Source organism: Carlito syrichta, unplaced genomic scaffold (genome assembly GCF_000164805.1).
Source record: "Carlito syrichta isolate Samal-C Ts95f unplaced genomic scaffold, Tarsius_syrichta-2.0.1 Scaffold304599, whole genome shotgun sequence".
Taxonomy (NCBI): Eukaryota; Metazoa; Chordata; class Mammalia; order Primates; family Tarsiidae; genus Carlito; species Carlito syrichta.
Window position 1 is genome coordinate 136,314 of NW_007248695.1, and position 14,772 is coordinate 151,085.

The 14,772-nt window shown below is 42.9% G+C and overlaps 1 protein-coding gene across 2 annotated transcripts; it reads left to right on the forward strand.

Annotated features, from left to right (window-relative positions):
* Positions 1-6: 6 nt before the first annotated feature.
* Positions 7-8,702, forward strand: RFK (riboflavin kinase). Of its 2 annotated transcripts, XM_021713539.1 has the most exons (5): positions 7-170; positions 1,457-1,608; positions 6,715-6,817; positions 7,048-7,145; positions 8,058-8,702. In XM_021713539.1, the coding sequence occupies exons 1-5, from the start codon at positions 89-91 to the stop codon at positions 8,109-8,111; spliced, it is 489 nt and encodes a 162-aa protein (XP_021569214.1). In that variant the 5' UTR covers positions 7-88; the 3' UTR covers positions 8,112-8,702. The 2 variants fall into 2 exon arrangements, with proteins under 2 accessions (XP_021569214.1, XP_008058557.1); XM_008060366.2 differs by lacking the exon at positions 7,048-7,145.
* Positions 8,703-14,772: the final 6,070 nt, after the last annotated feature.

Here is a 14,772-nt window from a genome sequence, read left to right on the forward strand (position 1 = left end):
CTGGTCCGGGGGTCCGGGCACCGCCTCGACGGCGGCCCCCTCGGACGCCCGGACCGGGCCACAGCCCGTCGCGCGAGCGGACGGCGTCATGAGGCACCTGCCGTACTTCTGCCGGGGCCAGGTGGTGCGGGGCTTCGGCCGAGGCTCCAAGCAGCTGGGCATCCCCACCGGTGAGAGCGGGGCGGCGGGGAGGGGTCGTCAGCCGCGGGACTCAGGGCCTCCTTGGGACTCAGGGCCGCGGGCGGCGGTGACTCCCTTCCTCCTCCCGACACCCCCACCGTTTGGGGGCGGAGGGCCTTTGGCCAGGAGGAGGAAGGTTGCCCGGCTCCTGGCTCCGAGCTCACGGGGGTCGGAGGTTCAGGGTTGCGGGGTGGCGGGGTCGAAGTCGGAGAGGAGTCGCAGGGTTCCCCTTTCACGCCTCCCTGCCGGCCAAGTGGGGCACTTGTCTTGCCCGTTCGAAACGTGATGTGGGCCAGGTTGGCTGGACTCCAAGACCGGCGCTGAAGTTTTTTGTTTTTTCGAATTTTTCGTTATCATGTCCGAATGATAAAGCAGGTAGTTCAGTGAGAGCAACTGTCGTTTGTTTGGTCTGACTACATTAGTTTTAGTAATGAAGGCCTGACTATTTAATGCATCCTTAGACATAGTACCGGGGCTGCCTCTTGACACTCTTGAACTTGGGGCTTGGGGCTTAGAATTGTGTATTTTGAAAATAAGAGGGCGGAGCGCAGTGGCTCACGCCTATAATCCCAGCACTTTGGGAGGCGCGCACTTTGCGGGGGAGGGGCGCGGGGAATGGCCTGAGCCCACGGGTTCGACCTCGTCTCTACAAAAAATGAAAAATTAGCCCTAGCGCGCGCCTGTAGTTCCAGCTATTTGGAAGGCTGAGGCGGAAGGATCGCTGGAGCCCAGCAGGTTGACGCTGGGGTGGCCGTGGTTGTGTCACTGCACTCCAGCCTGGGTGACACAGTGAAACTCCAACTCAAAATAAAAATAAAAGTAAATTAGCTGGGCATGGTGACTCGTGCCTACAGTTCCAGCTACTTGAAAGGCTGTGGTGGCTGTGAGCGTTCCACTGTATTCCAGCCTGGGTGACAGGGAAAGTCCTACAAAAAAAAAAAAGAAAGGAGATAAGAATTTTTTCAAGTGAATCGGAACTTATTTACAAAAGAGCAGGTCTAGAAAAAATATATCTGTTCTTGTACTTGATTTTTCCCTCCTATCCCAAGGGGTTTTTTTTGGGGGGGGGATGCTTTATACTTTGTACTTTATTCATAACTTATTCATATGAACAGGAGAAAGAAGTCTGAGCCAGAAAATGGAAGGGTGAGGTTGATCATTATAGTCATGGTCTGAGGCAAGTTGTCAATGTAATGATTTAGATTAACCTTGCATGTGACTTTTAAAAATATTTAATATGAAATTCATAACACTCAAAATATTTACTTCTATTCAGCTAACTTTCCTGAACAAGTCATAGATAATCTTCCAGCTGATGTGTCCACTGGTATTTATTATGGCTGGGCCAGTGTTGGAAGTGGAGATGTCCATAAGATGGTGGTGAGCATAGGATGGAATCCATACTACAAGAATACAAAGAAATCCATGGTAAGCGTTGTATTTCTCTCTGTAACTGAAGATGGAATGACGATTTAGAAAAATATGCAGGATTAGATGCAATAGATCTAATCAGGCAGCCAGACTCATGCCTATAATCCTAGCGCTTTGGGAGGCTGAGGTGAGGTGAGAGGATTGCCCAAGCCCATAGGTTCAGGACCAGCCCAGGCAACTTCATGAGACCTCATCTCTACAATAAATCAAAAAATTAGGCAGGCATGGTGTTGTGTGCCTGTAGTTCCAGCTGCTTGGAAGGCAGAGGGATCACCGGAGCCCAGCTGGTCAAGGCTGCGGTGGCGGCAGGGGAGCGTGCCACTGCCCTCCAGCCTGGGTGACAAAGTGAGATTCCAACTCAAAAACAAAACAAAAACAAAAAACAGCTAATTTGGTAATCACAACATAGTTCAAATACTAGAATTTTTGGCAGCATCTTGGAAGGATTTGAAGAATATTGTTAACTGTTTGAGTGAAGTATCTTTTTCTATCCTTTCACTTTCTTTTTTTTTTTTGAGTTGGAGTCTCCTCTGTCGCCCACTGGAGTGCAGTGGCTGCTTCCGGCCTCACAGCCTTGACCTGCTGGGCTCCGGGGATCCTTCCGCCTCAGCCTTCCAAGTAGCTGGAACTACAGGCGTGCGCTACCACGCCCGGCTGATTTTTTGATTTATTGTACAGATGAGGTCTCGCTGCCCAGGCGGTTCTCGAACCCGCGGGCTCAGGCAATCCACTCACCTCAGCCTCCTGAAGGCGCGGGATTACAGGCTGAGCCACCAAGCCGGCTTCCTTTCACTTTCAATCTATTTGTCTTTGGATGTAAAATGATAATTACATCATCCGTTCTGTCAGTCTTTCCTTTTTGATTGTAGAATTTAATCCATTTATGTTTAATTACTGATAAAGAGGAACTTCTGCTTTGTTGCTGTTTGTTCTCTATATACCTTGTCCATTTCCTCCCACTACTGCCTTTTATGTTTCATTTTTTGTAGTGACGTGTTTTGGTTCTCTTCTCATTTTCTATTGTTTATTCTCTATAGATATTTTCTTTTTTATTTATTTTTACTTTAAAGATATGGGGTACAATTCAGGGTTAAGTATACAGATGTTCATTATGCGGGTACCCTTGTTGATGAGGTGTGCCCCTCCCTCCCCTGGCAGTTTCCCTCATGGCCAATCCCACCCACCCCCCATAGATATTTTCTCTGAGGTTACTATGGGGATTACACTTAACATTCTGGAATTCTCAAAGTCTAATTTGAGTTTATGCCAACGTCAGTAGCATACAGAACTCACAAATTCATCCTTAAAGTATTTATTTAGTTAGTTAGTTAGTTATTGAGCAGGGTCTCCCTCTGTTGCCCAGGCTGGAGTGCAGTGAGTGTGACCATAACTCATTGTGGCCTCTAACTCCTGAGCTCAAGTGATCCTCCTGCCTCAGCCTTCTGAGAGTTGGCACTACATATAGGCGTATGCCACCGTGTGCGCTCAACTCAAATTACATCTTCATACATTGTGTACCCCCAAGAGCAATAATTGCTATTTAGATGTTTTTAAATTACATAGAAAATTAAAAGTGGAGTTAACAAAATTATAATAATACTAACATTTATAATTACTGTCTACAAGAGACTCACTTCACCTTTACTGAAGATTAAAGTAAAATATTTATTTAAGAGGGCTGGATGCAGTGGCTCACGCCTATAATCCCAGCACTTTGGGAGCCCGAGGTGAGAGGATTGCCTGAGTACAGGGGCTCGAGACCAGCCTGGGCAACTTGGCGAGACCTTGTCTCTACAGTAAATCAGACAAAGGAGCCAGGCATGGTGGCGCATGCCTGTAGTTCCAGCTCCTTGGAAGGCTGAAGTAGAGGAATCACCTGAGCCCAGCAGGTTGAGGCTGTGGTGTCCATGAGCGTGCCAGTGAACTCCAGCCTGGATGACAGTGTCAGACTCCAAGTCATAAATAAAAATAATAAAGGCATGTTTCATAAAATTGAGCTTGCCACAGTTTATATATACTTCATTCACCAATTACTTGGTCACCCTGTTTAGAATGACTCACTACATGGATGGTGCTCATTGATAAAATCCCATGTTGGTGCTTTCTCTTTCCTTTTCAAACTACCGGAGGGTCTTTTCCTCTCTCCTACTTTTTTCACAGGACCCACAAAGCTTAAGTGTTTTATCTGATAGATTTGGTTGAATCTTTTGTCAGTTAAGGTGTGTGGCAAAAGCAGATTTGCAGTTAATCTAGATTTCATTCTGTTTGAGTAGTTAGCAGAAGATAAGCATGTCTCCCTTGGAAAACCATAGAGCTAAGTGCTGGCATAAGCAAGAGGAATGGCACAGAACTACTTAATATTTTATTCAACATTTTACCTATTTTTGACCATTAAGGATGTAAAAATTATGTGTTGTATGAGATAAAGAAAAATGAAAATTCACAGAATACTTTTCTGGCAAATGAGAAGGAAAAGAAAGGAGGGAAGATATCTCATGACTAATTTGTCTTGGGATATGATAAAATATATCTTGGGAGATACCAAAATTATAATAGGAAAGCCAGTTAAGGAATGCCTAGGAAGTGCTTTGGTAGAGGAAAAATCTAGTTTTCCACTGGTAAGATTGTTCATGCTCTTAAGAGTTTATTCCCTTTCTCTTTTTTTTGGAGTTGGAATCTCAACTCTCGCCCAGGCTGGAATGGAGTGGCATGCTAAGGGCACCCACAGCCTTGACCTGCTGGGCTCAGGTGATCCTTCCACCTCAGCCTTCCAAGTAGCTGGAACCACAGGCAATGAGCTACCACATCTATAATAATTTTTTTATTTATTGTAGAGACGAGGTCTCACCATGTTGCCCAGGCTGGTCTCGAACCTGGGGGCTCAGGCAGTCCTCTCACCTTGGCCTCCAAAAGTGCTGGGATTATAGACTTAAGTTATTGCGCCCAGCGCTTTTTTTTTTTTTTTTTTTTTAACTCAATGGCATCTTTTGAAGAACATAAGTTCTTAAGAGTTAGTGCTTTTTAGAATCTGTTGAAGAAACCTTTATCTACTCCAGAGTCATGAAGATACTTGTCTCTGTTTTCTTCTAAAAGCTAAACTGACTTTTCTCATCAAATTGATTTTTGAATATGGTTTGTGGTATGCACCAAAATTATGTTTTTTTCTCATAGAAATGTGGAATCGACCCAGCCCATTTATTGAAAATATCATCCTGGCTGGGTGCAGTAGCTCATGCCTTTAATCTCAGCACTTTGGGAGGGCTAGGTGAGAGAATTGCCTGACTCCACAGGTTTGAGACCAGCCTGGGGGCAGTTTGGTGATACCTCATCTCTACGATAAATCAAGACAAATTAGCCAGGCACGATGGCACATGCCTGTAGTTCCAGCTACTTGGAAGATTGAGGCAGAAAGATTGCCTGAGCCCAGCAGGGTAAGGCTGCAGTGACCGTGACTGTGACACTGCACTCCAACCTGGGCGACAGAGTGAGACTCCAACTAAAAAAAAACAAAAACAAAACACCATCCTGCCGAAGTGGTGTTTCATGCCTATAATCCCAGCACTTTGGGAGGCAGAGGGAAGAGGATCGCCTGAGTCCAGGGGTTTGAGATCAGCCTTGGCAACTTGGCAGACTTTGTCTCTACAATAAATCAAAAAATTAACCAGGCCTGGCAGCACTTGCCTATGGTTCCAGCTACTTGGAAGGCTGAGGTGGAGGGACTGACTTAGCCCAGCAGGTCGAGGCTGCAGTGGTTGTGAGTGTGCTGCTGCACTCCAGCCAGGGTGACAGAGTGAGACTCCTACTCAAAAAAAAAAGAAAGAAAGAAAGAAAGAAAATACTATCCTTTCCTAATAGTGCTACAGTGTCACCTGGGTCATAAATCAAGTGATCTTACATGTATGAGAATCCAAAAATAACACTCATGCATACTTGTGTATCATAGATCTTGATAGCTGGTTTGTGTAAGGCCTCAAGTTTTGTTCTCAAGATTTTCTTTAATAATTTTGCTTTCCTCATAATAAATTTTAGAATCACTTGTCAGTTTCTCCTGTTTAACAAAATCTGAGATTTTGGTTGAGGTAGCATTGAATCTGTAGATCAGCTTAGGGAATTTATTATTTCTCTCAATAATATCTTGTAATTGTCAGGGTCAAGGTCTTACATATCTTAGTTTCTTTTTTATTATTAAAATGTTTACTGAAAAAAATACAGGTCACGTTTATCGATGTATAGCCTGAAAACCATGGGCATTTTATCTTCTAACATAACTCTCTAAGTTACATATGAGAAAGGTGAGCCCCCCAGAGGCAAGTTATGGAGTTCGTCTGAGTGTGAGACCCCAGATTTGGGATTCTAAATCAGAGCTCTTACCACAGCAGTGCCCAGATCTGTAGGAGATCTTCTGCCGCCTGCTCCATCTTCACACCCTGTTACCTTGTGTCCCAGGTGAGGAAACTGCATGACTCTCCTGCCCCCACATCAGTCTTCAACTCTGCCTCCCTCTTGGGGGTTTCCATTCTTGGAATGTCAGAGACATGCAGATCCTGACTGACCTTAGAACTGGTTGTTTAGCAGTCACATCTTTCAAATTCTTGGCTCATTCCCTCTCTTATGTCTTTGCTCAATTTTTTCACCTTGTTCACTTTTGCTACGTGTCAGTTTTTTAAATTAGCGCCGTCTTGCCACATTTGGGGTCTAACATACCCACTACCTCACTCAGTCATTTTTACACGTAAGGTCGGGGCAGAAACAAGAGCGATGGGAGAATTTGGGAAATGCTGCACTTAGATTTTAACATGTCCTTTTTTTTTTTTTTTTTTTTTTTTTGAGTTGGAGTCTCACTCTGTTGCCCAGACTGGCCACTCTCAGCCACTGCAGCCTCAACCTTCCAAGTAGCTGGAACCACAGGCGCACACTACCACACCCGGCTAATTTTTTGATTTATTGTAGAGATGAGGTCTCACCAAGTTGCCCAGGCGGGTCTCGAACCCGCGGGCTCAGAACGTATGTCCTTAAAGTTACTCTTGCATAAACATGAAGATGTATTTCAAGTTTCCAGGTACTCTAATCTGATGACAATCTTTTTAATATTTCTTACTATAGGAAACTCATATCATGCATACCTTCAAAGAGGACTTCTATGGGGAGATCCTCAACGTGGCCATTGTTGGCTACCTCAGACCAGAAAAGAACTTTGACTCTTTAGGTGAGGTCTTGTTTTGATCTTCTTAAATATTACTGCTGCTACCACAGATAATATTTGGACATTTAATATATGTCAGGTACTGTTTTAAGAACCTTACATGAATTTAACTACTTTCATCTCCATATAAGGGATTATTTTACTTGTTTCTCAGAGGAGAAAATTGGCACAGAGAGGTTAAGTAACTTTCTGTAATTCACATAGTAAGTGATGGAGTCTAGATTTAAACCCAGCAGGGTGGGTACCTCTCCAGCAAGTTGATGAAACCTTGAAAAATGTTTTAAGTGTGAGAAACAATAAATCAGAGAACATTCGAAGCAAATGTTATCAGGTATCTATTGGTGTAGTATGATAGTTTTAACTCAATTGTAAGGTTTCTTTTATAAATATATAAATGCCATAAACAATAAATACTGGCCCAGTGTAGTGGCTCACCCCTGTAATCCCAGCGCTTTGGGAGGCGGAGGCAAGAGGATTACCTGAGCCCAGGGGTTTGAGACGAGCCTGGGCAACTTGGTGAGACCTCGTCTCTACAATAAATCAAGAAAAATTAGCTGGACATGGTGTTACGCGTCTGTAGTTCTAGCTACTTGAGAGGCTGAGGCGGAAGGATCCCCTGAGCCCAAAAGGTCTAGCCTGCAGTGGTTGCGAGCATGCCATTGTACTCCAGCCTGGGCACAAAAAACAAGTATTTATCTTTTTTGTTTTTTGAGTCGGAGTCTCACTCTGTTGTCTGGGCTGGAGTGCTGTGGCACACTCACGACCTCTACAACCTCGACCTGCTGGGCTCGGGATCCTTCCACTTCAGCTTTCCAAGTAGCTGGAATTACAGGCGTGTGCTACCACGCCCAGTTAATTTTTCTTGGTTTTTTGTAGAGACAAGGTCTCGCCAACTTGCCTATACTGATCTCGAACCCCTGGGCTCAGACAATCCTCTCGCCTCTGCCTTCGAAAGTGCTGGGATTGCAGGCATGAGCCACCACAGCTGGCTGATAAATACTTGTTTTTTCCACTTGATATTTGCAATGTACTTTTAAGCCTATGCCTTCCTTTAAGAAATTACAAAATTGGACATTTTCGGTGTACCATTGACTTTTAAACTAGGAAGAAGTGATAGAACAAACATTTATTGAGCATCTGCCCTGTGCCAGAGAATCTTTTTGGAGACGCTAAACAAAGGAATAGTAAAAGGTTTGTTAGCAGCAGTTTTTAATCATCTTTATCTGGTGTATTCTCTCTGCAGAGTCACTTATTTCAGCAATTCAAGGCGATATTGAGGAAGCTAAGAAACGACTAGATTTACCAGAACACTTGAAACTCAAAGAAGACAATTTCTTCCAGGTTCCTAAAAGCAAAATAATGAATGGCCACTGATGAAAGATCATCTTATTTATTCATTTCCTCTCCAGTCTTATCTTGGTTATATCTTTAAAAATCAAGCATTTTCCTACAGCTGGAAATTAGTTTAAAAAGTACAATGTAGTTTGCATATAGTGCTCCATCTGTTAAACCCATCATGACATAGCACTTAAAAGAGTCAAAAAAAAATCAAACTTTTGTATGTATATGTTGATTAAAATATACCACTGGAAAGCTATTAAATGTCTTATAATGGAAATGATGTATATATGTGAGTAAAAAGACAAATCACTAGTTTGACAAGAGAACTATAATTTTCATGGTGAAATACCAGCATTATGTACTCGTATAGCATATATTCCTAGTCAGAGAAGGCTCCTAATTAGAGAAGGCTTGTAAAAGCAAAATGCAATGAATAAAAGTTTGATAGTTGATTATGAACCTAAGGGGAAAAATCCATACTGTATTTAATATTTTGTGCATTAATATATTATTTCAAACATGAAGACAGCTGTGGAATTTTGTTATAGTCATTTTCTTTGAAGTCACATCATTGTACTGTCTTTATTTTTGTATATAGCTGCTTCAATTCTAAGTGGTCTAGACTCCATCTGCCTATCATTTTGTTTAAGACAGTAAAACAAGTGTCAGGCTGGACACAGTGGCGCACACCTATAATCCCAGCACGTGGGAGGCCGGGGTAAGAGGATTGCCTGAGCCCATAGGTTCGAGACCAGCCTGGGCAACTTGGCGAGACCTCATCTCTACAATAAATCAAAAATTAACTGGGCATGGTGATGTGTGCCTGTAGTTCCGGTTATTTGAAGGCTGAGATGGAAGGATCCCGTGAGCCCAGCAAGTTGAGGCTGTGGTGACTGTGAGCATGCCGAGATGGAAGGATCCCGTGAGCCCAGCAAGTTGAGGCTGTGGTGACTGTGAGCATGCCATTGCACTCCAGCCTGGGTGACAGAGTGAGACCAACTCAAAAAAAAAAAAAAGCATCTTTGAATCTATAGGTCTCATTTTTTGTGTTGGATAATGCTTCTTTTTAAAAAGTAGACATTTTCTTCAATATTTTTCTTGACTTTGGTTCTTTTTCCTTTTTTTAGGAAAAACAAAACAGACTTTTAAGTTTTCTCCAGATTTAAATGAGCACATAGTAGGTGTTCATTGATGTCTTGGCCAGTTTCTTAAAAAAACACAAAATGCTTGTTTTCCCCCTGACAAAACTATTTGAGCCCATTAAACTATGAAATACTTAGAAAATTATTTATTTTTGATGTAATTATATGTCCCAGGGCAAAGTTAAACTGTATAATGTAATTTACTGCTGATCTGGAAAGTGCTTTTGCTTGAGGGAAGGGCATAAGTAAAGTTTTAGTTAAATCTTTATACTATGGATTTCTCCTCCTACTAACTTTTGGCCACTTGAGTCTGTTTTATATTGGCAGAAAATTGAAATCTCTAGATATTTAGGAAATTAAGATTACAGATAGCTTTGGACCCTCAAAGAGAACAGTAGTGTTCACTTGAGCAGCTGACTTGGTAGTGATGGGGGGACGAGGAGAAGCACGTAGAAAGTAATTTTAAAGATAATTCATTATAAATCATTTTTCCCTAATTTGTGTAAATGAATTAGAACTGATTATAATAACAATTCTTACAAATTATGTAGAAGACATCTCAAGCTGTTGGAAAAGAGGGAATCATTTGTACATTCAGTTGGATTGTGTTTTACTGTTTGGCGTATGAATTGTGACTTTTTAAAGTAAAACATATTTAGAAAATATTATTTTTAATGTTAGAAATCCGATACTTGAAGGACGTCTCAATTATCAGTGGCTTTATGAAACAAAGTTAAAAACAAATAAGCCGGGCACTATGGCTCATGCCTATAATCTCAGCACTTTGGGAGGCCAAGGCGAGAGGATTGCATGAGCCCAGGAGTTTGAGGCCAGCCTGGGCAACTTGGCAAGACCTCATCTCTACAGTATAAAAAAATTTTTCCCGCTACTTGGAAGGCTGAGGTGGAAGGATCACTGGAGCCCTGAAACTTGAGGCTGCGGTGGCCATGAGCATGCCACTGCACTCCAGTCTGGGCGATAAGAATGAGAATCTGACTCAAAGAAAAAAACAAACATGGAAAATGTAAAGACTTTTGTGTTTGTTTTGTCTGACAAGCTTGCTATTAATTGTGCTCTCTGTAAGTGTGAAAGTTCTTTGATGTTTTATTGTCACTTTACATTTTGTTAAATAGCCATTGCCTTTGAGAATCAAATAGTGTGTTGTTCAGGGGTTATTTCATTGTGTCTGCATTTCTCAAAGTTGTATATTAATTATGTATTAAAAGATGTCACAGTAGCAACATTTTGACTAGTCTGAATGTTTGCAGACCTTAAAATAAACCTTGACTAATGATATTTTCTTCTTTCCCTGTGTCATCTTGAATTTTTTTTTTTTGAGCTGGAATCTCACTCGGTCGCCCAGACTGGAGTGCTGTGGCTGCTCCCAGCCACCGCAGCCTCGACCTGCTGGGCTCCGGCGATCCTTCCGCCTCAGCCTTCTGAGTAGCCGGAATTACAGGCATGCGCTACCACGCCCGGCTGATTTTTTGATTTATTGTGGAGATGAGGTCTCGCCGCCCAGGCGTGTCTTGAACCCGCGGACTCAGGCAATCAGGGAGGGATTACGGGCTGAGCCACCGAGCCCGGCTCATCTTGAATCTTTTATGGATGAAGCTTCTAATTTGTTGGTTGCTTATTGCTTAAGGTGTTGAATTGCCTGAACAGCAATTCATAAGTTGTGCAGAGGGTAGACCTGGCATGCGGTGGCAGTTCTACGACCGAGGGCCTTGCCCTCAAGGCCCCTATTTTTTGTGCCAGCAGTACAGCAGTAAGTTGATTTTGAGAGCAATCACAGGGCATGTGTACCCTCAAAAGTCTGTTTCTGAGAGTGAGGGCTCCTAGTATATTTCAGAGTTACACGAGCCAGGGGAGTATAAGGAGGTCTGGGTTCCCTTGCATGACTCCTGCTCCAGACAGTTCTGTAACCTTCATACCTGTTGCCACCGACCTTGTCTGCGGTCACTGGGCTCGCTTGCTCTTCTCTGTTATGTGCCGGTACTCTTTCAGCCCGTATCCCCGGAACCCTCATCTTCCTCACCTATGAAGGCTTACAAGATTGCAGTTAGGGTGTGAAACTTGGTTCTGATCTAGGAGTTGTTCGTGGAAGTGTGCCTGAGCTAAGAACCAAAGACTGAGCTAAGAACCAAAGCTATCCTGCCAAAAGAGATGCCCTCAGAACAAAAGGTAGCAGAAGCAAATTGTAATCTAAACTCTACACAGATGGCAGGTAGATTATCAGATACAGAATTTGAAATGACTGTTGAATATGTGTAAAAAAGTATGAAAATGGTCAAATAACAAAGTTGTTTAACAATTAGGCAGCACTGAAGCACCACATACCTGTAATTGTAGATATTTATGATACTGAGGTAGGATTGTTTGAGCACAGGATTCAAGATTGCAGTGTGCTGTTTTTGCATTATCTGTGACTACCTACTGCATTCCAGCCTGGGCAGCATAGTGATATCATGTCTGTAAAAAAAACAAAAAAAAAAATTGGCCTCGGGGGGGACAGATTGAAGAATTTTCCAAAATAGAATTTATAGTGATTAAAAAAAAAAAAGCAGCTGGGCATGGTGGCTCATGCCTGTAGTTCCAACTACTTGGTAGGCTGAGGTACAAGGATCACCTGAGACCAGCAGTTGAGGCTGCGGTGGCCATGAGCATGCCATTGCACTCCAGTCTGGGTGATAGGGTGAGATTCCAACTTAAAAAATTAAAATTTAAAAGCTCAAAAAAAAAAAGTTGAAATTAAAAACTTGTGTTAAATACGGATTAGACAAGAGACTTCAGTCTGTGACTATACTGTCATTTACCCAATGTCTATCAGTGCCAAATTCACCGTCCATACTCTGATATGGCTGTGACACTACTTTTCTTTAACAATTGGCTTCCTTTTAGGTCAGTTCTTAAATGGAGTTTGAGGCCCAGCTTGTTTCACAGGTAGCTCAGTAAGTCCTTGGACAACCTACCTTGTGCTTATGTTTCCTGTTTCTGAGTGTATATTTGTAGTAGACATACTTGACTATTGTCAGAATTCCCACTTTGGTTCCCTGAACCTTACGACGGCCAAGTAGAAGCCAGAATAGTAAACCACAACCGTGCTACATCTCTAGGGAAATCGCTGAGGCCGTCATCAGAAATCCTGAAAGATTAGTTGGGCATAGTGATACATACCTGTAATCCCAGCTGCTTAGGATTCTGAGGTGGGAATTACTTGAGCCCAGGAGTTCAGAGGCTGCAGTGAATTATGGTTATACTACTGTACTCCAGCTTGGACAACATGGGGAGACTCTGTCTCAAAAATGGATCATGAAAGATTCAAGGTAGAGCTCCTATCCTATCTGTTAAGCCTGTACAGATGGTGAATCTTGGAGAACGACTGTTATCATCAAATTAGGTGATGATTTAAACTGCAGGTATTTTCTAGGATATATAATATAAAAGTCTCAGCACATTTCTAAGGATTGGCATAAAGAATGTTATTGGGCACAACATGGAGAAAGAAATCCATAAAGTTTAAATGTACAAAAATGTCACAATGAACTGTGTGTGGTGGTGAGCACTATAGTCCCAGCTACTTGGGAGGCTGAAGGGGGAGGGTCACTTGAGCCCAGGAGTTCAAGACCAGCCTGGACAACATAGTGAGGTTCCATCTCTTAAAAAAAAAACGAGAAAATAAGTTACAATGTAAAGCTACTTTGAAATAAATGATAATATGAGACATACAAATATTTGGAGTCCAGGCACAGTAGCTCATGCCTGTAATCTCAACATTTTGGGAGGCCAGAGTGGGATACTTGAGGCCAGGAGTTCGAGACTAGCAACATAGACCCCATCGCTACAAAAAAAAAAAAAAGATTGTGGGATGCAGGTAACACTTCCCTTAAAACATGTATAGTTTTATTTATTTGTTTTTTGAGTTGGAGTCTCACTCTTATCGCCCTGGCTGGAGTGCAGTGCACGCTCAACTCCACTGCAGCCTTGACCTGCTGGGCTTAGGCAATCCTTCTGCCTCAGCCTTCCAAGTAGCTGTAGCTACAGACACATACCACCACAGCCCGGCTAGTTTTTTTTGAGTGTATGATTTATTGTAGAGATGAGGTCTCACCAAGTTGCCCAGGCTAGTCTCAATCCCCTGTACTCAGGCAGTCCTCTGGCCTTGGCCTCCCAAAGTGCTGGGATTACAGGCTGAGCCACCACCCATGGGCAAAACATGTATAGTTTTAAATACATATATTGGATCAGCACTAATCTTTTAAGTTTTCACCCCAAGAAGCTAGAAAATAGCAAAAGAAACCAGACCCACACCCCCCAACAAATGCATGCTGTATGAATGTATTTACATAAATGTCAAGAACAGGCCAAAGCCATCTACAGCTGTAAAAGTCAGAGTAGTTCTTCAGTTCAGGATTGAATTAGGATCATGAGTGTGTTGGAAGATTCTATTTTTCTGTCCTGTTTCTAGATCTGGGTGATGGTTGCACAATGTGCTCACTTTGAAAACCCATCAAGCCAGGCACGGTGGTTCATGCCTGTAATCCCAGCACTTTGGGAGGCCAAGGCGAGAGGATTGCCTGAGCCCATGGTTTTGAGACCAGCATGGGCAAAATGGCGAGACCTCGTCTCTACAATAAATCAAAATATTAGCTGGGTGTAGTGGCCGCACACCTGTACACCTGTAGTTCCAGTTACTTGGAAGGCTGAGGTGGAACAATGTCCTGTGCTCAGCAGGTCGAGGCTGCAGTGGCCATGAGTATCAGAGAGACTCTGACTCAAAAAAAAAAAAAATCCACCAAACTTTATCTTAACTTTTGCACAGACAAGTGAGAAGAATAAAGCTCTGTATAGCTCAGCTGTGGCTATCATGTGCATAGACCTAAGAATTACAGCACTTAATTTTTATGTAACAAAATATGCTATGCATGCTGAGAGTGGTGGCTCACACCTGTAATCCCAGCACTTAGGGAACTGAGGTGGAAGGGTTGCTTGAGACTAGGAGTTTGAGACCAACCTGGGCAACATAGTGAGGCCCTGTCTCTACAAAAAGAGTGTTTTAATGCTGTACATTCATTGCAAAGATGAAGAAATGGAATTGTGCACGAGCAGCAATAGAAGAGAAGAGCTTGGAAAACTTCGTCTTCCAAGGGTGGGAATGAACAGATAGATACCTACCTGGAACACAAACAGTGGGCCAAGCATCTCTGAGGGATAGGAGGTGGATCTTAAACTACTGAAAAGGTTGAAATTGCTTACTTCTAAAAAGTGGGAAATGGACTGTGATGGGAGCAAACAGGTTAATGTTCCTTTTCTTTTCTTTTGAGTTGGAGTCTCACTCTGTCACCCAGGCTAGAGGGCAGTGGCACGCTACTGGCTATTGCAGCCTCAACCTGCTGGGCTCCGGCGATCCTTCTGCTGGAAATACAGGCACGTGCTACCATGCCCTGCTAATTTTTGATTTATTGTAGAGATGAG

Excerpts from the sequence above, each read along its gene's own strand:
- RFK (XM_021713539.1), top strand. The coding sequence starts at position 89 with ATGAGGCACCTGCCGTACTTCTGCCGGGGCCAGGTGGTGCGGGGCTTC. Across the intron at positions 171-1,456 it reads GCAGCTGGGCATCCCCACCG|CTAACTTTCCTGAACAAGTC; the intron begins GTGAGAGCGGGG and ends ACTTCTATTCAG. Across the intron at positions 1,609-6,714 it reads AGAATACAAAGAAATCCATG|GAAACTCATATCATGCATAC; the intron begins GTAAGCGTTGTA and ends TTCTTACTATAG.